The sequence below is a fragment of the Heptranchias perlo genome, chromosome 35 (assembly GCF_035084215.1).
Source record: "Heptranchias perlo isolate sHepPer1 chromosome 35, sHepPer1.hap1, whole genome shotgun sequence".
Taxonomy (NCBI): domain Eukaryota; kingdom Metazoa; phylum Chordata; class Chondrichthyes; order Hexanchiformes; family Hexanchidae; genus Heptranchias; species Heptranchias perlo.
The window spans coordinates 26,043,316-26,068,523 of NC_090359.1; the positions used below are offsets into that span (position 1 = coordinate 26,043,316).

General features: G+C 47.0%; 2 protein-coding genes across 6 annotated transcripts in view; both read right to left on the reverse strand.

Moving 5' to 3' along the window:
- Nucleotides 1-208: 208 nt before the first annotated feature.
- LOC137302193 (transcription factor HES-1-like) lies at nt 209-9,098 on the reverse strand. Its single transcript, XM_067971853.1, has 4 exons — nt 8,997-9,098; nt 6,334-6,429; nt 5,466-5,553; nt 209-2,873 (listed from the first exon to the last, which is right to left on the reverse strand). The coding sequence occupies exons 1-4, from the start codon at nt 9,084-9,086 to the stop codon at nt 2,326-2,328; spliced, it is 822 nt and encodes a 273-aa protein (XP_067827954.1). The 5' UTR covers nt 9,087-9,098; the 3' UTR covers nt 209-2,325.
- A 4,615-nt stretch (nt 9,099-13,713) lies between these two features.
- LOC137302504 (RPA-related protein RADX-like) overlaps nt 13,714-25,208 on the reverse strand; it is a 42,950-nt gene continuing 31,455 nt past the window's right edge. For 4 of the 5 annotated variants that reach the window (XM_067972212.1, XM_067972211.1, XM_067972209.1 and 1 more), the window contains one exon: nt 22,053-23,611. In XM_067972212.1, the coding sequence (XP_067828313.1) occupies nt 23,481-23,611 (131 nt within the window). In that variant the 3' untranslated portion in view covers nt 22,053-23,480. Of the gene's footprint in view, nt 14,529-22,052; nt 23,612-25,208 lie in introns of those variants that run through there. The other variant, XM_067972210.1, reaches the window with a different exon arrangement.

The following is a 25,208-nucleotide window of genomic DNA, read 5'->3' on the forward strand; positions in this document are numbered from 1 at the left end:
TCTGTCTTTAATCGGTCTTTATAGCACTTCTCCACACGGCGTAGTTGAGTGTAGGTGGGTCTGATTTCAGATCTGCTCCCAGTTAGATGCTCCTTATTGGTTTAAAGAACCGTATGCCCCCAACTCACTGGCAAGTCTGCCCGCATACAACATTAAAAGTAATCCCTCGATTTAATGAAACAAATGAATATAACAGGATTGGTTATCTTCGTCATTTTATTTACAAAAAAGCACCAGTAGTTTGAAGGAACTTATTCTGTTAGAAAAGACCAAACGCACCAAAATACTTTTATTTAAGTACAGATGTGAGTAGACTTTACCTAAAAGCTATGCAAATTTTCCCTGCATTTCCCTAGTGGTTCCCCTAGAAAGAAACCAGATGGTGCGGACTCGATGGACCGAATGGTCTGCTCCTGTGCTGTACCTACTATGATATGATTCTATGAAACCAACAACAATATAGAATTATCCCAACTGTGCTCAGTAGAAGAACAGCCCCCAACAGTTTCCCCTGGTTGGGATTGGGGTAGTATATTAACCCATTGTGTGCCCCTTGGACATTGGATACAACCTCTCCACTTCTCAGGTTTGAAAGGGCGCGGCCACCAGCCAGTGCCTGGTCCAAGTATCCATTTGACGGCGAGTGTCAGCATTGCATCACAGCCAAGCCCCACACCGTTCTCATTCAGTGGTATGTACTTTCCAGCAAAGGTTGGGGGAGTGGGGGCACCGGGTAGCAATCTGAACTGGGAACCCTGACCCATCAGCGCAGAGTCTGATTGTGAAGCCCCCTGCTGATGTCCCAGTTGAGATTAGCTAATTTCAGCACAGACGGGATTGAAATTGGGACCTTGCTGGTCAGAGTGGCTCCAACATCACTCAGCCATCGGGGAGCCCCTTCATTTTCCACCCTTTTTTAAAAAAAAAATATATATATATATATACTATTTCCCTACAGGCAACAACTGCACACTTCCCAGCAGCTAGTCTCAGAGCAGCACCAGCACACCCTGGGATCAGGCCTGTGAGTGAGGGGTGTGGGAGACCAGCACAAGGACATAAATTCCCTTTTCTTTTAAAAATGGCCCCATGGGTAAATGAGCCATGTGTTGTGGTACTGAGCCATTCAGACCAGGAAACTCCAACGCTCAGTCCCTCAGTGTTGGATTAGCTGCTCTCTGCAATGGAGAGGCTAGAATTGGTTTCATTGCCTCTTGGTGGGGGAGTGTTCCTGCTCCTGATTGTTGGACTCCTGCTGGAAAGTTCAAACGGGTGTGGACATTGGGGGAGCGTGGGAGCAGGTTGGGTTGTGTTAGCCCCATCAAAAACATCTTGTATTTATATAACACCTTTAACAGGAGTGTAATCAAATAATATTTGACACCAAGCCACATGAGATATTAGGACAGGTGACCAAAAGCTTGATGAAAGAGGTAGGTTTTAAGGAGTGTCTTAAAGGAGGAGAGAGGTTCAGGGAGGGAATTCTAGAGCTTTAGGGCCTTGGCAGCTGAAGGCATAGGAACAGGAGGAGGCCATTTAGCCCCTTGAGCCTGTTTCGCTGTTCAATGAGATCATGGCTGATCTGTATTCTAACTCCATTTACCTGCCATGGCTCCATATCCCTTAATACCCTCGGCTAGCAAAAATCTTTTGCTCTCAGATTTAAAATTATTAATTGAGCTATCTACTCCTTTTTGTGGGAGAGTGTTCCACGCTTGTACCACCCTTTGTGTGTAGAAGTGTTTCCTAACTTCTCTCCTGAATGGCTTGGCTCTGATTTTAAGGTTATGTCCCCTTGTCCTAGACACCCCACCAGTGGGAAAAGTTTGTCTCTATCTACCCTATCAATTCCTTTCAAAATCCTAAAAACCTCAATCAAACCACCCCCTAACCGTCTATATTCCAGGGAATACAAACCTAGAATATGTAATCTCTGCTTATAATCTAACCCTTGGAGCCCTGGTAACATTCTGGTGAATCTGCACTAACCTCCTTCCAAGGCCAATATATCCTTTCTAAGGTATGGTGCCCAGAACTGTACACTGTACTCCAGATGTGGTCTAACCAAGGCCGCCAATGGTGGAGCAATGGAAATCAGGGATGGATAAGAGGCCAGAATTGGAGGAGCAAACTGCTGCCGACACTTGCCTTCTCAACTCACAAGAAGAATGGCCAATCAAGTGAAATCCTAGAGCTTTCTGGTGCCTGTGGAAACATTCCAGCAAGAATCTGTGTCTTTAGAAGAGGAGGGTGAAAAAGTAGAAAAGGGAGATGTCAGGATTGGGAACCCCTTGCCACAACTGTTTATGATCAATCATCCATAATTCACCAGGGTCTCCAGACAGAGTCTTTCGCCTCAGGGCATTCGACACCCATAGACGCTGAAAAGTTCCTTAACGAGGATGAAAGACTTGTGGTGGGTGCGATACGGGGTCCAGATCGGACTTGCCCTGGTTCAACGAGGGCTGCATTCGGAATGAGCGCTGCGAACTGCCGGCTGGAGAGAGAAAGCAGCTGAAACCCTCCACAGGCGGTCTGAGTAGCGACAGCCATGGTGGCTCCAGGGGATGGGGGACCCTTTGGTGGGGAGACAGCGGCTGTAGGTGCTATGCCCATCCCTGGGGAGGCCATGGCTGGAGAAGCAGAGCGAGCTAGGATCTGGAAGGGTGGGGCAGCCGTGGTCGGGAGGCTGGGAAGGCCCAACGGAAGGCAACCGATTGCAGATGTGCAGCTGGCCAAATGGTTGAGGAGCCTGTGGCGAACATCTGTGTCAATGCCGTCGCACACCGAGAGAAACCCGGTGACTTCATTGGTACACTGGGCAAACCCAGCCTGGAACTTCCCCAGGGTGACAGGATCAGTGCCGAGGGCAGCTGTAAATAGAGCGAACCAGAATTAGTGATAATGTATTGTAGATCAAGAGTGCCCAGTTACATAGAATGTATAGCACAGAAACAGGCCATTTGCCCCAACAGATCTATGCTGGTGTTTATGCCCCACACGAGACTACTCCCTCCTCACTTCATCTCACCCTATCAGCATAACCTTCTATTCTTTTCTCCCTCATGTGTTTATCTAGCTTCCCCTTAAATGTATCTATGCTATTCACCTTAACTAGTCCTTGTGGTAGTGAGTTTCATATTCTCACTACTCTTTCGGTAAAGAAGTTTCTCCTGAATTCCCTATTGGATTTATTAGTGACTATCTTATATTTATGACCTCTAGTTTTGGACTCCCTCACAAGTGGAAATATTTTCTCTATGTCTACCCTATCAAACCCTTTCATTTTCTTAAAGACCTCTATCAGGTCACCCCTCAGCCTTCTCCTTTCTAGAGAAAAGAGCCCCAGCCTGTTCAGCCTTTCCTGATAAGGATATCCTCTCAGTTCTGGTATCATCCTTGTGAATCTTTTTTGTACCCTCTCCAATGTCTCTATATCCTTTCCATAAGATGGAAAACAGAACTGTGCACAGTGCTCCAAGTGTGGTCTAACCAAGGTTCTATACAAGTTTAACATAACTTCTCTGCTTTTCAATTCTATCCCTCTAGAAATGAACCCCAGTGCTTGATTTGCATTTTTTATGGCCTCATTAACCTGCATCGCTACTTTTAGTGATTTGAGTATCTGTACCCCCAGATCCCTTTGCTCCTCTATCCCATTTAGACTCATTTTATGCAAGCAGTATGTAGCCTCCTTATGCTACCAAAATGCACCACCTCACACATAGAGCAGCCGTGGTCGGGAGGCTGGGAGGGCCCAAGGGAAGGCCGCCGATTAGAGATGTGCAGCTGGCCAAGTGGTTGAGGAGCCTGCGGCGAACTTCTGTGTCAATGCCGTCGCACACCGAGAGATTGGGACACTGGGTTAGATGAAGAGGGGAGGGAGGAGGCTCGTGTGGGGCATAAACACCAGCATAGATCTGTTGGGCCAAATGGTCTGTTTCTGTGCTGTACGTTTTATGTAACTGGGCACTCCTGATCTACAATACATTATCACTAATTCTGGTTCGCTCTATTTACAGCTGCCCTTGGCACTGATCCTGTCACCCTGGGGAAGTTCCAGGCTGGGTTTGCCCAGTGTACCAATGAAGTCACCGGGTTTCTCTCGGTGTGCGACGGCATTGACACAGATGTTCGCCGCAGGCTTCTCAAACACTTGGCCAGCTGCACATCTGCAATCTGTTGCCTTCCGTTGGGGCCCTCCCAGCCTCCTGACCACGGCTGCTCTAAGTGAGAGATGGTGCATTTTGGTAGGAAGAATAAGGAGGCCACATACTGTCTGGATATTAAGAGTCTAAATGGGGTAGCGGAGCAAAGGGATCTATGGGTACAGAGACGCAAATCACTAAAAGTAGCGACGCAGGTCAATAAGGCCATAAAAATGCAAATCAAGCATCAGGGTTCATTTGTAGAGGGATAGAATTGAAAAGCAGAGAAGTTATGTTAAACTTGTATAGAACCTTGGTTAGACCACACTTGGAGTATTGTGCACAGTTCTGGAACATGCTACCACAAGGAGTAGTTGAGGTGAACAGCATAGCTGCATTTATGGGGAAGCTAGATAAACACATGAGGGAGAAAGGAATAGGAGGGTATCCTGATGGGGTTAGATGAAGTAGGGTGGGAGGAGACTCGTGTGGAGCATAAACACCGGCACAGACCAATTGGACCGAATGGCCTGTTTCTGTGCTGTAGTCTCAGTGTAACCCTATCAGCATATCTTTCTAATCCTTTCTCCCTCTTGTACTTATCTAGCTTCCCCTTAAATGCATCCATATTACAAGGATGAGGAGGGAGTCTCTCACGGAGAGTGTCTTGAGTTCCACTATTATTCTGCATCATAATGCCATTAAGATCAGCTCCTCCGTCTGCTCTCATTTGATAAACTCTTTGCTCAATGTGGCACTGAGTAATGCAGGAATAGAGGACCCAGAATATTTTCTGGTTTGTGCAGACTTCACTGATCTGAGTCTGGGTGGCAGTGGGGTGGGGAGCTACAATTGTCCTGGCTCTCCTAATGACCACTGGGAGTGCTTGTCAGGCAATGTAAAAAACCTTTACTCTGTATCTAACTACCTGCCCTGGGAGTGTTTGATGGGACAGTAGAGAGAGCTTTACTCTGTATCTAGCCCGTGCTGTACCTGCCCTGGGCATGTTTGATGGGACAGTGTAGAGGAAGCTTTACTCTGTATCTAACCGGTGCTGTACCTGCCCTGGGCGTGTTTGATGGGACAGTGTAGAGGGAGCTTTACTCTGTATCTAACTGGTGCTGTACCTGCCCTGAAAATATTTGATGGGACAGTGTAGAGGGAACTTTACTGTTTTCTGTTACTGACCTGGGAGAATCTGGTCTGACCTAATCAGGCTTGTTTTACTTGATGCCGTCACTGTGACTCTGAAACGGGATACTTTCATTCCCCATCACTAAATAAAATAATTGTTTGTCACGAGCGGTTGAAACTCACCTGCGACCTGGCTGCATTGCAGAGTCCTCATGTATTTAACTGTCATTTCTAGAATATCCGCTTTTTCCAACTTGGAATGACTCGAACTCTGAAAAGTTTATTGCAGTTTCAATCTTGAGAAGCGAATCTTCACATTTTTGTTTCAATGAGGTTATGCGATCCCACCGTTTCCTGCCAGAATTTACTGGGTCGCGCAGCTCTTGCACCTGAGGGGTAACTCCCCATGTGGGGAATCCGGGGGGCATCAGACTACACCCTCCAGAGTGTATTCCACTGCCCTGTGGCACTACAAAACCAAGCATAACCTCAACACAAATTGTAAAACAAAGTCAAGCAGTCAGTTTGCATCGTAAAGAAACAACATATTTTGCACCATTTGATGATGGTTGAGAGGGTAAATTCATCAAGTGGTGTGGTGTGGTTACTGAGCTATACAGACCAGGGAGATCCCAAGTTCCAGCCCCAGTCTGTGCTACATTACCAGATCTCACTTTGGAAAGTACGATTTGTCTCAATTGGGTAATGTGGGGGGGGGGGGACTTGGTTAATGCTGATTGTTGTACAGTGACCCGCCTGCTGAAAAGTGCACGTGTGTGGGCATCCAAGAAGAGCAGGCTCAGGCTCAGCCCTGATACCCCCTGCGATTGAACAGCCTGTTCAGCATTTACTGTCGAGGGTCTCCAGTAATGAGGTGTTTGGGGTGAGGTAGTGCTTTCAGGAGAAGGTGGGGGGAAATATTACGTAAAGGACATCGCACGCTAGACACATCAGCAGATGTAAAATGTGCTTTGAGAAGGACCGTACTGCAGGGCGTAGATGTTACAGTTGACCTGATGTCGGACAAGAGTGAGGGCGGAGAGCTACTTACATCTTTTTTAAAGGCATCCAAAATGAGCAGCTTCAGGTGGCTGAGACTTGCGTTGATACGAGCACGGCGATGCTTTTCCATAATCGGCTTTGATGCCTGGAATAAGAAGGCGACGGTTTACCCATTTCTGTACCAGTAAATCACCCGTGGTGTTGCCCACAGACAGTTAATGAATATATATCCAGTACTGTTTTAGTTAGGTACAAGATAGAGATGGGTAGAGAGACCTCGTAAACCCGCTCCACACTGCCGCCTAGCGGCAAGACACTGTAGCTGTATCGTGACAGTGGATATGGTAAAACTGAACGGGAAATGTTGACATAGTAATTTGCAATGGGAATCGTTAAATATGGGTGACCAAAAACCGTGACAATAGGAATTAATGTTTGTGGACAGGAAGTCTGTGCTCTACACAAGATTTTTGAATAATATATAGATTTAGTTACCAACAACAACAATTTGGATTTATATAGCACCTTTATCACTGTAAAACATCCCGAGGCGCTTCACAGGAGTGACAAAATTTGACACCAAGCCACATAAGGAGATATTAGGACAGGTGCCCAAAAGCTTGGTCAAAGAGGTAGGTTCTTAAGGAGCATCTTAAAGGAGGAGAGGTAGAGAGGTTTAGGGAGGGAATTCCAGAGCTCAGGGCCTAGGCAGCTGAAGGCACGGCTGCCAATGGTGCAGCGATAAAATTGGGGATTTGCAAAAGGCCTGGACAGGAACTATATGTAAAACAAATGAAAGTGCATTAAAAACATTTTTTGCCCCTCAATTTCCTCTCCTCTCCTCTCTTCTGACTCATTGTGCAGAATGAGTGTTTGTAATCTTGTACCCTACCCTCAGGGCCGTTCCTTACCTGTGGTTCTGGCCATTGAGCGTCAGCAGGTAGGGTATTGGACCTAAACCTAGCCCTGTGCTCACCCTCACTTTCCAGTAGGGGTCACTGATTAGTGATCAGGGGCAAGGAACCTTGGCTGATTTCTCCCCTCTCGAATCCAGCCAGGCCAAAGGGCAGTTGTAGTTCTGATGTCGCCTTGCCAGCTGAGATCACCTGACTCACCACAAAGCAGAGTTAGAACCTGGAACTGTCTTGGTCTTTACACCTCGTGGATTTACTGAGCTACTGGGGCTGTCCCTTTCTTAAATTTATGTGATAATGCCCATAATTCAGGCTGACACTCCCAGTCCGGTACTGAGGGAGTGCTGCACTGTTGGAGGTGCCGTTTTTCGCATGAGAAGTTAAATCAAGGCCCCGTCTGCCGTCTCAGGTGGACGTAGAAGATTCCATGGCCACTATTTGGAAGAAGAGGAGGGGAGTTCTCCCCAGTGTCCTGGGCCAATTTTTATCATTCAACCAACATCACTAAAAACAGATTATCTGGGCATTATCATATTGCTGTCTGTAGGACCTTGCTATGCGCAAATTGGTTGCCGCGTTTCCTACAGCGACTGTACCTCAAAAGTACTTCATTGGCTGTAAAGCGTTTATGGACGTCCTGAGGTGAAAGGCGCGATAGAAATGCAAGTCTTTATTTCAATTGATGTGAACATGCTTTAAATTGTAAAAATCAGTTCCAGAAACGTAGTTTTAATTTGTAATGATCTTTGCTCGCACCAGCTCTACTAGAATAATCCCAACACGCACACTCTGAGCTGAGTGTAGCCATGGCGAGGAATTGTCTTTTATTCAGAAACTTGTGCGGAGGAGCTGGTCCCAAGGTGCAGGACATCGGGAAGGTTGGAACGAGCAGGAGAGAAGGAGAAATTAATCGAAAGCTGTGGTTAGACAACATCGAGTTGCGGTTTTAAAAAAGCCTGAGGTTGTAAGGAAGGAATGGTTGAGAAAGGCGAGGATTTCCACTGGTTTGACAACCTGGGAAATGAATGAGTTAAGAGTAGGAGATGGTACAGGCATCTTAATTTCAAAGTGTGTATTTGGAGCTTAGTGGGAACGAGAGGAAAGCAGAGAAACACTGACCACAGCAATATTGATAATATAGAGAGAGATTGCAACTGAGAGCAAGGGCTTGAGGCTGGAGTGTATAATAGACGATGGCTAGCCTACAGGTTGTTGGGAAACAAAACAATGGGACGCTCAAATTAGTGAGTTAAATTCACCAGAACCTGGAAAATGCAGAGATTAATGGTGGGGGCGTCAGTACAATACGTTAGGAATCCATGGGGCCACGCACACAATCACCCCCACACTGGATTACCCAACCTGGGAGGGACATGTGGGAGCCAAACATTTTGCCACATGGAGAGAGGGAGACAGCCCTGGGGCTGCCTGGAAGAGGTCAGTTTGTGAGCAACGGTGACACATGCCACCTAACACCGACTCACCAGGACACCCAACACCTCGATACAGGGTTGGTCAGTAGTCAGAAACAATGGAAAAAGTAGAAACGAATATGAGCAAACATAAATTATTGCAACTCCCCCACTCCATAATCTAGATTTTTTTTAAAAATCAGACAATTTGAGGAGAGAAAAATGAGCAAGAAAGTGAGAGCGAAGAGGAGAGAGAAAGGGACAAAAAAAGAGAGAAAAAAATAGCAGGTGCAAGAGGGAGAAAGTAGGAGGAGAATGTATCAAGGAGAGAGAAAGCTGACTGAGCTGGGTAAAGGAGTGCGATGGTTATATTGGACAACACTTACCCGGCGATTTCCAGCGGCGTTGATATTTTCCGGAGGTTTGTTGCTGGGAGACGTCTCCACAGGGTTGAGTTTGGAGACAAAATTCAACATATTGAGGCTCAGCCCTCTCCTGCTAAAGACAAACTATGTGTTCTTTATTTGAGAGTCGTTACCTGTTTTTTTTGCCCCTAACTGGGACCTGCAGCAGCGAGTTCTCTGGTGAATTCTGCCCCTTGTGTGTTTAAGTTTTAAAGTCATCCCTCCCCAGAGCCAGGACAGTTACAATTCTCATCGCGACGCATCCAATCGCCTGGCGGGTGAAAGGCCAAACAAAGCAAAAAAAAAACACTTTTATTTATCCGATTGGAGTGGTTTTGTCCGGCGAGAGAGCTTGTTTGTCTCCCAGGACTGATTTGAACGAGTGAGCATGTTGTCCAGACCCCCAGGGGAATGGGGAAAGGGCCACTTGTTTGCAATGATTGACAGCGGCTAAACGTTCCCTGTGTGAGCTCAGGCTTCTTTGGGATCAGTGCACTTCTCCACTTAAGAGTGTCCTGAAACATTCCTACTGAGTGCTGACGGATGCCGGGGCTGTGCGTTACCACACGGACAAGATGATGTGAGCTGTTAAATCCCGCCCCCCGCCACCAACCAAGGAGAGAAAACAGGTCCTGATTTAACATTAAACTGAGACATCATCAAACTCAGTTTATTCCCTCCATGCAGTGGGAAGTTCAATAGGGGAACATCATCTTAAAAGTTTAAACAAAGTGAATTGGTGAACTAAGGGAGCTTTACTCTATCTAACCTGTGCTGTACCTGCCCTGGGAGTGTTTGATGGGACAGTGTAGAGGGAGCTTTACTCTATCTGACCTGTGCTGTACCTGCCCTGGGAGTGTTTGATGGGACAGTGTAGAGGGAGCTTTACTCTGTATCTAACCCTGTACCTGCCCTGGGAGTGTTTGATGGGACAGTGTAGAGGGAGCTTTACTCTGTATCTAACCCGTGCTGTACCTGCCCTGGGAGTGTTTGATGGGACAGTGTAGAGGGAGCTTTACTCTGTATCTAACCCGTGCTGTACCTGCCCCTGGGAGTGTTTGATGGGACAGTGTAGAGGGAGCTTTACTCTGTATCTAACCCGTGCTGTACCTGCCCCTGGGAGTGTTTGATGGGACAGTGTAGAGGGAGCTTCACTCTGTATCTAACCCTGTACCTGCCCTGGGAATGTTTGAGGGACAGTGTAGAGGGAGCTTTACTCTACTCCTGACCATTTTAATATGGACACTGGTAGGAAACGAATGTCTGATTGCCCCACTGCTAGCATCTCTCAGCTTAACAAGCACATAGTTGATCCCAGAAAGTTTTTACTAGGCATTGAAGGCAAGTTAGTTAAGAGGAGGACAGTGATATCAGTCTACTTATGCAGATCTGAGCGTGCTGAGAGTTCAGGGCCAAATGTAGTCATCTCTTCCAGATATCTGGACACCAATCTGACTAATTAGTTTCCTTGGTTGTACCAATTGGTCATGATTCAGGCAACAAATGTGACCATCCATCTTGCTGGAGTGACGAGGAGGTTGGGAGGGAGCAGCCCACAGGCAGCAGGGACTCAGGGTAGAAATATGTTTCCAATTCTCCAAATTAGCTGGTCATCAGTAGACAATCCCTCTCCTGCAGCCTCCACCCTTTCTCTATCAGTCTCGACCGTTCTTGTTTCCCTCCATTTTAACCATACGGCTGTGTTTAGTGTTCCTCGAAACTTTGATCCTAAACTTCCAATAAATTGTTTGTCCTCCATAATCCAGGTTGACGCTCCCAGTGCCAATACTGAGGGAGAGCTGCACTGTCGGAGGTGCCGTCTTTCGGATAAGACGTTAAACCGAGGTCCCGTCTACCCTCTTGGTTGGACGTAAAAGATCCCACGGCCACTATTTCAAAGAAGAGCTGCGGAGTTCTCTCCGGTGTCCTGGCCAATATTTATCACTCAACCAACATCACTAAAACAGATTATCTGGCTATTTATCTCATTGCTGTTTGTAGGATCTTGCTGTGCGTAAATTGGCTGCCGCGTTTCCTACATTACAACAGCGACTGCACTTCAAAAGTACTTCATTGGCTGTAAAGCGCTTTGGGATGTCCTGAGGTCGTGAAAGGTGCGATAGAAACTTTTCTTTTGATACAAAATACCCCAGCAATCCATGTTATCAGACGCGTGTGTGAGTATATTTAAAAAAGTTAGGGTATTTGTTCAGAAAGTAGGGGGGAGGTGAAAGGCCGGCTGCCAACCATTCAGGTTCCATTGAAAGCAACGGCCTACAGCTTACCCCCTCCCCTTCCCTTTCTCCCTCTCACCACTCATGTCGAGATGAGAGTGAACAGGAAATGAATGGGCTGCCATCAGCCTTGCAGAAAGCAGCAACTATCCATAATTATCAATAGGTCCCGAAGACAAGAGCTCTGAATTATTGGAATATTCATGAGCGCTGCTCGGGTTAGGAGGTGAGGACATCCCAGTGGCTCAGTGAACACACGAGCGGTGAGGGTGGGAGGGGATGATATTTGCACACAGGGACATGTGGTGTTACTCAAATCACTCACATAATGGGGGAAGTCCAGGCACATGCAGCCTCTGACCTACCCTGCCCGCTTTCCATTAAAATTGCTTCAAGAGGCAAAACGTGCTTCATCTACAAATGCCGCTTGGGACCTTTCAGCAGTTTGATTCACCCCTGTTTACATCAGGAACGGGAGGAGGCCATTCAGCCCCTCGAGCCTGTTCTGCCATTCAGATAGATCATGGCTGACCTGTATCTTAACTCCATCCACCCGCTTTGGTTCCCTAACCCTTAATACCCTTACCCAACAAAAATCTATCAATCTCACGTTTTGAAATTTCCAGTTGACCCCCAGCCACAACAGCTTTTTGGGGGAAGAGAGTTCCAGATTTCCACTCCCCTTTGTGTGAAGAAGTGCTTCCTGACATCACCCCTGAACGGCCTAGCTCTAATTTTAAGATTATGCCCCCTTGTTCTGGACTCCCCCCACCAGAGGAAATAGTTTCTCTCTATCTACCCTATCAAATCCTTTTCCATCTCAAACACCTCAATTAGATCACCCCTTAATCTTCTACACTCAAGGGGAATACAAGCCTAGTCTATGCAAACTGTCCTCGTAATTTAACCCTTTTAGACCCTAATTCTGGCTTGAAAAACCCAACACCTTTCACCAAGTTGTCAGTGCTATTTGGGTCAGATAAGCAATCTCAGGCTCCCCCAGTGGGGGAATGGTACTGAGCTGCACAGTCCAGAGGCGGTCTGTGCAGAGTAATAGCTGGGGGGAGAAGTTGAAGGTAGTAGATTGGCCTCAGTGTTCCTGATGGAGGGAGGTGAAGAAGTCAGCCAGGGTTCGTGCCCCAGATTGCTGTCCAGTGACCCCCTGCTTAAATGAGGACAGGATTTGGCTTGGCTGTGATGCCTCATTTTACCCAGGTTCATACATAGAATTACATAGAATGTACAGCACAGAAACAGGCCAATTGGCCCAACTGGTCCATGCTCCACATGAGCCTCCTCCCATCCCCTCTGTTCTGATGATGCCACCTTCCACACCAGAGCTTCCGAAATGTCTTCCTTTTTCTTCAACTGAGGATTCTCCTCCACTGTAGTTAACAGAGCCCTCGGTTGTGTCCATCCCATTTCCCGTACTTCAAATCTCCCCACTTCCCCTCCCTCCCAGAACCGCGATAGGGTCCCCCTTGTCCTCACCTTCCACCCCACCAGCCTCCACGTACAACGGATCATCCTCCGCCACCTCCAGCGGGATGCCACCACCAAACACATCTTCTCCCCTCCCCTTTCAGTGTTCCGAAGGGACTGTTCCCTTCTTCCCTTCCTCGACTTCTCTATCTCCATTTCTGGGGATAGGCTGTCAACCAAAAACCCGCAGTTCTGATGAAAGGTCACCGATCTGAAACGTTAACTCTGTTTCTCTCTCTACAGATGCTGCCTGACCTGCTGAATGTTTCCAGATTTCCTGTTTTTATTTCAGATTTCCAGCATCCGCACTATTTTGCTTTTGTTTCATTTAGCAGGTGGGCTGTTTTATAACGTTTGCCAACCGATTGAATAAAAGGCGTAATCATTATGAGGGATTTTGATAGAATAAATAAGGAGAAATTGTTTACACTGGCAGGAGGATCAGTAACCAGAGGACACAGATTTAAGGTAATTGGCAAAAGCAGATGGGAGATGAGGAGAAATGTTTTTACGTATCGAGTTGTTATGGTCTGGAATGCACTGCCGAAACGGTGGTGGAAGCAGATTCAATAGTAACTTTCAAAAGGGAATTGGATAAATACTTGAAAAGGAAAAATTTGCAGGGCTATGGGGAAAGAGCTGGGGGAGTGGGGCTGATTGGATAGCTCTTTCAAAGAGCCGGCACAGGTGTGATGGACCGAATGGCCTCCTCCTGTGCTCTATCATTCTATCATTCTATGAAGTTACAAATCCAGTTGAAGCAAAATGACTCCTGAAGAGATCTTTTGAGTGCAGAAACACACCTTTAAAAACCTGCCATTACTTTACACATTGAAAATTTTTGTGTTCACTGACCTACGTTGGTTCCCGGTTCAGCAATGCCTCAATTTTAAAATTTTCATCCCCTGTTCAAATCCCTCCATGGCCCTCGCCCCTCCCTATCTCTGTAACCTCCTCCAGCCCTACAAACCTCTGAGAGATCTCTGCGCTTCTCCAATTCTGGCCTCTTGTGCATCCCCGATTTTAATCGCTCCACCATTGGCTGCCTAGGCCCTAAGCTCTGGAATTCTCTTCACCTCTCTCCTCATTTAATGCGCAACGCGCTACCACATGGAGTGGTTGAGGCAAATAGCATAGATGCACTTAAGGGGAAGCTAGATAAACACACGAGGGAGAAAGGAATAGAAGGATATGCTGATAGGGTGAGATGAAGAGGGGTGGGAGGAGGCTCGTGTGGAGCATAAACGGCATCATAGACCAGTTGGGCCGAATGGCCTGTTTCTGTGCTGTAGACTGTAAGGTGCTCCTTAAAACCCACTTATTTGACCAAGCTTTTGGTCATCTGCTCTAATATCTCCTTATGCGGCTTGGTATCAAATTTTGTCTGATGACCCTCCTGTGAAGTGCCTTGGGATGTTATACTACGTCAAAGGTGGTGTATAAATGCAAGTTGTTATAAAACTGTGAGTGACAACTGAGGCGCCTGATGAAGATGTCCTGTTTATGGTCTGGCGGACAGGGGCGATACACTGGCTGTTGACACTCGTTCTCAATGGAAAAGGGCATGGGTCGAGGCCTGTGTTTTGTGACCCAGTTCGATTCTTTCCTCGTTGGTGTCAATGCTGCTGTCAGTCGTCAGCTTTCTGCCCTTCACTTTGCTTCCGACTGGGGCCTTTTCTCTTCTCTCGAAAGCTCCCTGGTCCTCAAAGGAGGTTGAGGAATGCTTCCGGGGTAGGGGCGGGGGTGCACTGCGCTCCAATGGATCCGTACATGGCCTCTTGTTGGGCCCCCGCATGGCCTGCAAAACAAAACCTCTCACACGCAGGTCAGGCCCTCATACAAGCAGCAAACAAATGGAACAGGAGCGGTAAAAAAGGAAATCAGTCAATCACCATCCTAAATACATTTACCTACCACAGGGGGTCAGGCATGTCACCCCTGGAGCAGGTCGCGTCCAACAGACGGGAGCCATTCGGAATAAAGGCCGCTCCGAAATTTAGCCGTCAAAAGGCTTCATTATGAAACCCCTTCCCTCCCCCACTGCGGGAATGTGCCCACAGGACTTTCAGTCTATGTCCCATCCTGTCTAAAGAGAGAGAGGGTGAAAATAAAGTCGACAAATGAACAGGCTTCATAATAGTCCACGAGGAATCCATGACAGAATGCAGGAACTGATCCAATTTCAGTAATATTCATCATAGAATCTTACAGCACAGAAGGAGGCCATTCGGCCCATCGTGCTTGTGCCAGCTCTTTGAAAGAGCTGTCCAATTAGTCCCACTCCCCCCTTGCTCTTTCCCCATAGCCCTGCAAATTTTTCCTTTTCAAGTGTATATCCTTTTGAAAGTTACTATTGAATCTGCTTTCCAGAGCATTTAAGGGGAACCTAAATAAGTACATGAGGGAGAAAGGATAGCAGGCTATGGAGGTAGGGTGGGAGGAGGCTCGTGTGGAGCATAAACACCGATTTAGACCAGTTGGGCTGAATGGCCTGTTTCTTTGCTGTAAATTCTATGTAATCATAACAGCTCACCATCCACCAAGTTGGACGGACTCCTCTCTCTTCTCAACCCAGCTATCAAGAAAAGACATTTTTGGGATATGGGTCCTATAGAGAAAATACTGAAATGTACTAATTTTTTTTAATAAGCCGACGCACATTCAAGCACAGTGCATCACTGAAGGGTTATACAGCGAGAGCAGGGAAAGAGATCAGCGAGATTTGGGGAGTGCTTGGTTAAGTTTCGAAACTCACCGAGGATGGGTGAGACTCGCTGGACAGGAATTAATTTATTCTTAATATTGTGTAGAAGCGCAGGAGAGGTAGTAGCCGATTGGTGAGGTGACCGTAGGCCGTGGCCTTTACTGTGCAGTTGGTCAGGTGCCATTTGCTTACGAGCCGATGCTTCAGTTGCCAAAATGTGGCTGATTGTTTTACAGTGACCTGTTTTCCCACTGTGCAGATTTAACCCCCTCCCTGGGTTTTATCAGCCCAAATAATTGCTTCAAGGGGCGGTGCACATTTGCTCAGCAAAAGCTGATTGTATCCACCAGACTGCAGCAGCCCACTCCAAGACCTCATCGGGCCCTAGTTTCAACTCTTGGTATCTATGTACCGAGTCACAGAGCAGGATATTAGCAGCAGGAGCTGGACAATACGAATGATGTTTTTTTGGGGGGTAGCACACAAACACAGCTGGAACAAACAACTGCAGCTGCTGCCACCCAGTGAGAGCTTGTTGGGGGGGGGTAAGCTGCGTGTTTGCTAAGGCTCGCAGTGTACAGATTATGCATCCGGTTACAAGTGCCTGACAAGAAATAGCAACCATGGAGTGGTACAGGCCCCTGTGAGTAAGGTTGGGCTCTGTTACGATAACAATAACTTGCATTTAAATAGTGCCTTAAACGTCCCAAGGCACCTCACGGGAGTGTTACCAGCTCACTGACCTACATCGGCTTAAAGGAGGAGAGAGAAGCAGAATGGTTTGGGGAGGGAATTCCAGAGTTTAGAGCCTAGGAAGCCAAAGGCACAGCCACCAATGGTGCGTCAAAGGGAGTGGGGAACGCACAAGAGGCTAGAATTGGGGGAACACAGAATTCTCGGAGGGTTGCAGGGCTGGAGGAGGTTACAGAGACAGGGAGGTGTGAGACCACAGAGGGATTTGAACTCAAGGATGAGAATTTTAAAATTGAGGTGTTCGTGGACTGGGAGTAGGTCAGCGAGCACAGGGGTGATGGGCGAACAGGATTGGTGTGAGTTAGGATACGGGCAGCAGAGCAGTGGGGGGGGCGGAGATGGGCGATGTTACAGAGATGGAAGTAGGCAATCTTGGTGATGGAGAGGATATGGGGTCGGAAGCTCTGCTCAGGTTCAAATAGGACGTCGAGGCTGCGAACAGTCTGGTTCAGCTTGAGAAAGTGGCCAAGGAAGGTGCTGCACGTTTGCGTCATTGGCGAGGGAAGGGAGTTTGTGGTGAGGGCCGAAGACAATGACTTTGGTCGTCCCAGTGTTTAATTGGACGAAATTACGACTCATCCAGAACTGGATATCGGACAAGCAGCCTGACAACAGAGGCAGTGGAGAGGACGAGAGAGGTGGAGCTGGGTGCTGTCAGTATACGTGTGGAAACTGACATCCAGAACAACCTATTTCCTCTGGTGAGTGAGTCCAGAACCAGGGGGCATAACCTTAAAATTAGAGCTAGGCCGTTCAAGGGTGATGTCAGGAAGCACTTCTTCACACAATGGGTAGTAGAAATCTGGAACTCTCTCCCCCAAAAAGCTGTTGAGGTTGGGGGGGGGGGTCAATTGAAAATGTCAAAACTGAGATTGATAGATTTTTGGTGGGTAAGGATATTAAGGGGTATGGAACCAAGGCGGGTAAATGGAGTTAAGATACAGATCAGCAGTGATCTAATTGAATGGTGGAACAGGCTCAAGGGGCTGAATGGCCTCCTCTTGTTCCTATGTAACCACCCCTGCTAGAAAGTGCACATGTGGATAGTGGGCGAGGACGGGACCGGGCTTGACATGTTATGCCTTTTACAGTTGAATAGCCTGTTGAGTTCATACGTGAACAACGGTCACTTGGGTAAAGTACCCGATAGCACCTGTAGAACGGTGCCCTGGCTCCAGACATCAGCCTGAGGCGAGGAAGAGGACAACTAGAAGAAAAGGAAGGAGACCGATCTGGTCTCAGCAGTACTGAGATAAAGGCAGGTTTTGTATTAGATATTCAGAGTCCCACTGACCGTGTTTCTGCTAATTACTCGGAGAATGGTGTTTGAAGCAGGATTTCCTTCAAACCCTCTAATCCTGGCCGACTTTGCATTCTCTTAAGTCCCAATTGTTTCCCTTCTTCTCCTGTTTCATGGGTGCAACCTGCCTTCTGGTATTTTGCCCAACTTGCGTCAGTCCAAACGATGAGTGCCAGCAGACTATTTGACCATGATGGACATCGCAGCCAAGTCAAATCCTGTCCTGACCTGACATTCAAACAAGGAACAATCTTATTCTGAATGCACTCCTGATCACCAGCCCGTGCTGTAATTTACACCATCTCTGCTAATATGTAAAGTTCGCAACGCAAACATACAAAAAGTGCAAGAAAAGCCAGTCAGACCCATCAGTGCTAGTTCCCTCTTAACCTCCAGCAATGCTGACGGAAGGGGAGGGGAGATTCTTCTCCTACTCTACAAGGCAACAAATCCCATGATGTATCAGGAGGGAAAATGAATTCACCCGTGAACCCCCTCCCAACCTGCCTCACCCAAGATCTTGCCAATTCCCTTCTTAAAAGATGGTCGTGTACCCATACTTAATGCATCCTCCATAGGCAAAGAACTTGCATTTATATAGAGCCTTTCACATCCTCAAAACAGCCCAAAGTTATTCACAACCAATTAATTACTTTTGGAGTGTGGCCATTATTGCTACCTAGGCAAAGATGGCAGCCGATTTGCACACAGCAAGATCCCACAAACAGTCAGTGAACTAGATGATCATTTAATCTATTGTGGTGGTTGTTGTTAGCCTGATCCAGAGGGGCACACCCCTACCCTGAATCTGCATTTACCTATTTCAGTGCTGCTATCATCTCTTTGAAATAGTTTATCCAAATCCAATACATCGAACCCTTTTTATATTATGACTTTAAGGAAGCACAATGGCACTGTCTCTGAGTTTTCAGTTTACTTAATGAAAACTGAATATAAAAGCCAAATTTTAAAAAATAGCAAATATGACAAGGACATCATTGTATCAGCTGTTGTATCCATGCACATTCCTAGGTTTACTAACTTAGTGAAGTGTCATGCAATATATTTTACCAGATGCAAAGCCCTCCTTTAAATGCTGGAAATACTCAGCAGGTCAGGCAGCATTTGTGGAGAGAGAAACAGAGTTAACGTTTCAGGTCGATGACCTTTCATCAGAACATCGATCTGAAACGATAACTCTGCTTCTCTCTCCACAGATGCTGCCGACCTGCTGAGTATTTCCAGCAATTTCTGTTTTTATTTCAGATTTCCAGCATCCAAAGTATTTTGTTTCTCCTTTAGATATTGATGAGCATGGAGAGATTCCTCCCACTCCCTGAAGCCCCCCTTCTCTCCTCCACCTCTCAGTTCTCTGGGAAAGACCCAGGGATCAGCAGAGAGCCTTTACCTTAACTTGCTGCTTCCCAGCCGATGGGTGAATAAAGAATCGAGAGATTGCATTAGGTTTGAGGACCTTCTTAGGAGTGGTGGGTGATTATTGTCTGTAACAAAAGGGGTTGATTGAGGTACTTTAAATCCTGACATGGCAGTGGCTGCCCAGATATCCCAGGGACAATTCCGCACAAACCTAGAGTCCAGTGCTGGGGAATGTTTTTCAGCAAGAGTCAGTACTTGGTTTTGTGCGGATTGAGGTGAGCGGCGTGCGTGCTTTCCCCTCTGGGTCAGGTATAGCACAGCCAGGTGTAGAGTGAAGTGCAGTGCAAGCTACAACTGAGGCACTGGGGGTGACTTGTTTTAAGCCAGTTTCCCTCTGCCACTTATGCTCTGCTCTCTGCCTATGTAATCTTGAACTGGCTGTTAGGAGGTGCACGAGTCTGGGGGGAATCAGCCTCCCACCACTTGCCTCTTCTGCCCCTGGGATACCAAACTACAAGTAGGAACACAGTTTGGTACCAAATGCATCCCATCTGATGGCAGCTTTGATTTAACTCTCCATGCCTAACTTTCTACCCTCCTCCCCCGAAGGCGATGGCTCATACAGGGGTATGAAAAAGAAAGACTTGATTTGTACAACGCCTTTCACGACCTCAGGACGTCCTAAAGCACTTTACAGCCAATGATGCACTTTTTGACGTGTAGTCACTGTTGTAATGTAGGAAACGCAGCACCCAATTTGTGCACAGCAAGCTCCCACAAACAGCAATATGATAAAGACCAGATAATCTGCTTTTTAGAGATATTGGTTGAGGGATAAATATTGGCCAGTACACCAGAGAGAATTCCCCTGCTCTTCGAATTGTGGCCGTGGGATCTTTTATGTCCACCCGAGAGGGCAGCCGGGGCCTCAGCTTAACGTCTCATCCGAAAAACGGCACCTCAGTGCTGCACTGGGAGTGTTGGCCTGGATTTTGTGCTTAAAGCCCTGGAGTGGGGGCTTGAACCCACAATCTCCTCACTCAGAAGCAGAGAATGCTACCCATTGATCCACAGCAGACACAATACCTCTGGTATTTCTGCACTGGTGATCTCAACTCAGGCAGCAGTTGCAAGGAGGGGCACAAATCGCTTCATATAGTGATGGGGTGGGGAGGAGGTTAGAAAATCCACCAGGGTTCCCCACACCTTAGTGTTACCCAGTGACTGTTAATGGGAAGTCCTTGCGCGGGAATGGGATCAGACTCAGCTGTGATGCCCTCTATGCAAAATAGCCCACCTCACTCTCTAGGTTCACCCCTGAACAATGGCAGCTGGGCAACAGCAGGCAAGGATTGTTCAACAGTTCTCAATGACCTGTGCTGGCTATATTATGGTCTGTTTCTCAATGATCTGTGCTGGTTATATTATGGTCTGTTTTTCAATGACCTGTGCTGGTTATATTATGGTCTGTTTCCCAGTGACCTGTGCTGGTTATATTATGGCCTGTTTCCCAGTGACCTGTGCTGGTTATATTATGGCCTGTTTCCCAGTGACCTGTGCTGGTTATATTATGGCCTGTTTCCCAGTGACCTGTGCTGGTTATATTATGGCCTGTTTCCCAGTGACCTGTGCTGGTTATATTATGGCCTGTTTCCCAGTGACCTGTGCTGGTTATATTATGGCCTGTTTCCCAGTGACCTGTGCTGGTTATATTATGGCCTGTGCCAAACCAGACCGAGTGTTCACCGATAGTCATTCCCAGGCTCTGACTCGACATGTCGGGTATGGTTGTTACTGCAAATTGGGCACTCACGGCCTCCCAGGTTTCAACAGCCGAGATATATTGAAGGAACAAAAACTATTATTTCAAGAACAGTAAACTGTAAATGGCTCAACATTGTGGAATAAATTCTTTCCCTTTTTTACCTCATGATTGCACTGCCTGAAAGGGTGGTGGAAGCAGATTCAATAGTAACTTTCAAAAGGGAACTGGATAAATACTTGAAAAGGAAAAATTTACAGGGCTATGGGGAAAGAGCGAGGGGAGTGGGACTAATTGGATAGCTCTTCAAAGAGCCAGCACTGGCACAATAGACTGAATGGCCTCCTTCTGTGCTGTGTGATTCTATGATTTAAGACGGTTGAGTGGAAGGTGTGGCTTTGTCCGCTGAACTCTCACAAGTTGTCACTTTACACACACACCCTTCCCTTGTACGTTGTGCTCTTAAACCAAAAGGCCTTTCACCATCCACCAGTTTAAACATTCACTCCCTCCACCACCGGCGCACTGTGGCTGCAGTGTGTACCATCCACAGGATGCACTGCAGCAACTCGCCAAGGCTTCCTTGACAGCACCTCCCAAAACCCACGACCTCTACCACCTAGAAGGACAAGGGCAGCAGGATCATGGGAATACCACCACCTGCACGTTCCCCTCCAAGTCACACACCATCCTGACTTGCAGATATATTGGCCAGTCCTTCGTCGTCACTGGGTCAAAATCCTGCAACTTCCGACCTAACTGCACTGTGGGAGCCCCTTCACCACATGGACTGCAGCAGTTCAAGAAGGCGGCCCACTACCACCTTCTGTTGGGGCGGGGGGGAGAGGAGGCCGAGAATGGGCAATAAATGCTGGCCTTGCCTGCGACGTCCACATCCCGAGGATGAATTGGGCTTCAAATATAAAACCATAGCTCCATCCTTTCAGCTTTTACTTGGACTTTTAAAAAAAACAGGTAAAATAAATAATTGGAAGGAGTCGGTGCAAAAAGCTCAGTGAAAAATAGAGGGGGGACATTGACGGTCAGCAGATGGAGAAAGTTGTGCATGTTGAGAGTTTGCACTCTCGGTGTATTCTGTGTGTGTGTATAAAAAAAGAGTTTTACACTGGGACTTGGGATCAGGAAGCACTAGTCTTTGGGAGACCAGAAGCAGCACTTTGATTCTGAACCAATTTTTAGCCCTGAGGACAGTGAAACACACAGACGGAAAACCAAACCCAAAGGGGAATTTTCCCAGTAGAAATTGGGAAAACACAGCCCCCTCCCACCCCCCTCCCCTATAAACACGGGCACAGCAGGATTTCAGAGTCTAACGGAAACCACCAATCGGTGAATTTACCTGCTGCTTACCCTGTTACCCACACCTCCCAATTGATTTATTTTCTGTAAATCATCAAGCATGATCTCCAGTGTGCACGTTATTTTAAAATCTAACAGTTGTCCACGTAAAAAACAAAGTTGTAGAAAAAGTATAATTTACAGTATGAAGCAAAGGAAGCAATTTCCCAGCAAGAGCTAAATACACAAACTTCAAAACACAAACATTCTGCTCTATCCCCATCAAAATCAAATAATATTTAACTTTTTTTCTTTCAACATAATTTTTTCTTCTTCCCCAAGTTGTTTTAGTCAGTTTTGATACAAATACTAAATATAAACCATATTTGCCACATGCAGTCCCATGATAGACAAGTTCCTTTTTAAAAAAAAAATCTGCTATTAATTTTTATCCTCCAATGCTCTCCGTTCCCCCATGATACTCGACCTATCCTGAGTCAGTTGGTCAGATCAGCAAACTCAACACAGTGCAGTCTCTTTACCCACCAGGCCACCGACAGAGAGTATGATGAATTTTTAAGTACATTTTGGGGAATGAACACCTCTGTAGGCAAGTGTGAGCATCCAGCACTCCCAGGTACAGCATGGGTTCGATACAGAGTAAAGCTCCCTCTACACTGTCCCATCAAACATTCCCAGGGCAGGTACAGCATGGGTTAGATACAGAGTAAAGCTCTCTCTACAGCATGGGTTAGATACAGAGTAAAGCTCCCTCAACACTGTCCCATCAAACACTCCCAGGGCAGGTACAGCACGGGTTAGATACAGAGTAAAGCTCTCTCTACAGCATGGGTTAGATACAGAGTAAAGCTCCCTCTACGCTGTCTCATCAAACACTCCCAGGGCAGGTACAGCATGGGTTAGATACAGAGTAAAGCTCTCTCTACAGCATGGGTTAGATACAGAGTAAAGCTCCCTCAACACTGTCCCATCAAACACTCCCAGGGCAGGTACAGCACGGGTTAGATACAGAGTAAAGCTCTCTCTACAGCATGGGTTAGATACAGAGTAAAGCTCCCTCTACGCTGTCTCATCAAACACTCCCAGGGCAGGTACAGCACGGGTTAGATACAGAGTAAAGCTCTCTCTACAGCATGGGTTAGATACAGAGTAAAGCTCCCTCTACACTGTCCCATCAAACACTCCCAGGGCACATACAGCATGGGTTGATACAGAGTAAAGCTCCCTCTACGCTGTCCCATCAAACACTCAAGTCCTAGTTTTAGGGGAAGTGGGGTATGGGGAAGAGAAAAAGGGTCTCCATTCACAGCTCATGGAGTTACTATCTCTAATGGAGTGAGCAGGGATGACAGAGATTGAATCAGTTCCACAGGAACAGGAGCAACATTTTTCTTTTTAGAAATCCAGAAAGAAAACAACATAAAAATAACTTAAAATTCCTCTGTAACCCGGAACTGTATCCGATTCAATCCAATCCGGGCAAATACTGGCTGGGCTGGGGTCAAAATGAAAAACCATAAAAGGCCTCAATTGTTCAGAGAGCTCTGTGCTGAACATAGGCGCGATTGAGCACAACTTCAACACTGGCACCTCCTTGGCTGCAGATGTCAAGGACAAAGATGAAGAGCATTTTCTCCAGGCCGGCCGCAGATCGGAGAATGTCACCTGCCAATAAACAAATCAATAATTTGTACTTTTAGAAAAAAAAACTATTTTCAAGTCTGTTTCTCCTGCTTTGTTTTGTTTGGTTTCCAACAGATGTCAGCCGTGGCTCAGTGGGTCGCACTCTGTCTCGCCTCTGAGTCAGAAGGTCGTGGGTTCAAGTCACACTCCAGACACTTGAGCCCATAATCTGGGCCGACATTCCCAGTGCCAGTACCGAGGGAATGCTGCACTGCCGGAGGTGCTGTCTTTCGGACGTGACGTTAAACCGAGGCCCCGTCTGCCCTCTCAGGTAAAAGATCCTATGGCCACTACTTCCAAGAAGAGCAGGGGAGTTCTCCCCAGTGTCCTGGACCAATTTTTATCCCTCAACCAACATCACAAACAAATTATCTGATTATTATCACATTGCTGTTTGTGGGATCTTGCTGTGCGCACATTGACTGCAGCGTTTCCTACATTACAACAGTGACTACACTTCAAAAAGTATTTTATTGGCTGTAGGACGTCCTGAGGTTGTGAAAGGCGCTAGATAAATGCAGGTTCTTTTGCTGCTCCCGCTGCTATTCTCAGCTTTCCCTCCCAATACAGGCCCTGGCCACCACCATGTGACTATGCATGACCGTCAGCGGGCTGTTCGACTGTGGAGTGCATCCACCCAGGCACTTTCCAGTCGGGGCTACTGGATGATGATGAGGATCAAGAGTTTGAGTTGACTCTGCTCTCTAGCTAAGGTGTGTTAAAGACAATTGCACGCTCCCAGCAGAAACAACTTGCATTTACACAGCACCTTTAACGTAGTAAAACGTCGAAAGGCGCTTCACAGGAGCGATTATCAAACAAATTGTGACACCGAACCACATGAGGAGATATTAGGACAGGTGACCAAAAGCTTGGTCAAAGAGGTAGGTTTTAAGCTGAGGTGGAGAGGTTTAAGGAGGGAATTCCAGAGCTTAGGGCCCCGACAGCTGAAGGCACGGCCGCCAATGGTGGAGCGATGAAAATCGGGGATGCGCAAGAGGCCAGAAATGAAGGAGCGCAGAGATCTCGGAGGATTGTAGGGCTGGAGGAGGTTACAGAGATAGGGAGGGGGTGAGGCCATGGAGGGATTTGAAAACAAGGGTGAGAATTTTAAAATCGAGGCGTTGCCAGACCGGGAGTCAATGTAGGTCAGCGAGCAGGGGGTGATGAGCGACTGGGACTTGGTGTGAGTTAGGATACAGGCAGCAGAGTTTTGGATGAGCTCAAGTTTACCGAGGCCAAAATACATGCTCCTGCCACTGCTTGAGCCAACTCAGCACACACCAGGAATCAGACCTGGAATTTTTCTGGTCTCAGCTATTTGCTTGTTGAGCTCGCTGGGCTGTTGTGGAAAGGCTTGGCCAGCAAATGAATTGCTCAGTTCACTCTCAACGAACTGCTCACATTGCAACAGAAATGGTGCAAGAGCACCCTCTTCTGGCTACAAAATGAAACACTCCCCTTCTATGTTACTTCATCTCTCAACTGAATTGGCTGGGGCTCTTTTTTCTAGAATAGAGAAGGCTGAGGGGTGACCTGATAGAGATCTTAAAGATTATGAAAGGGTTTGATAGGGTAG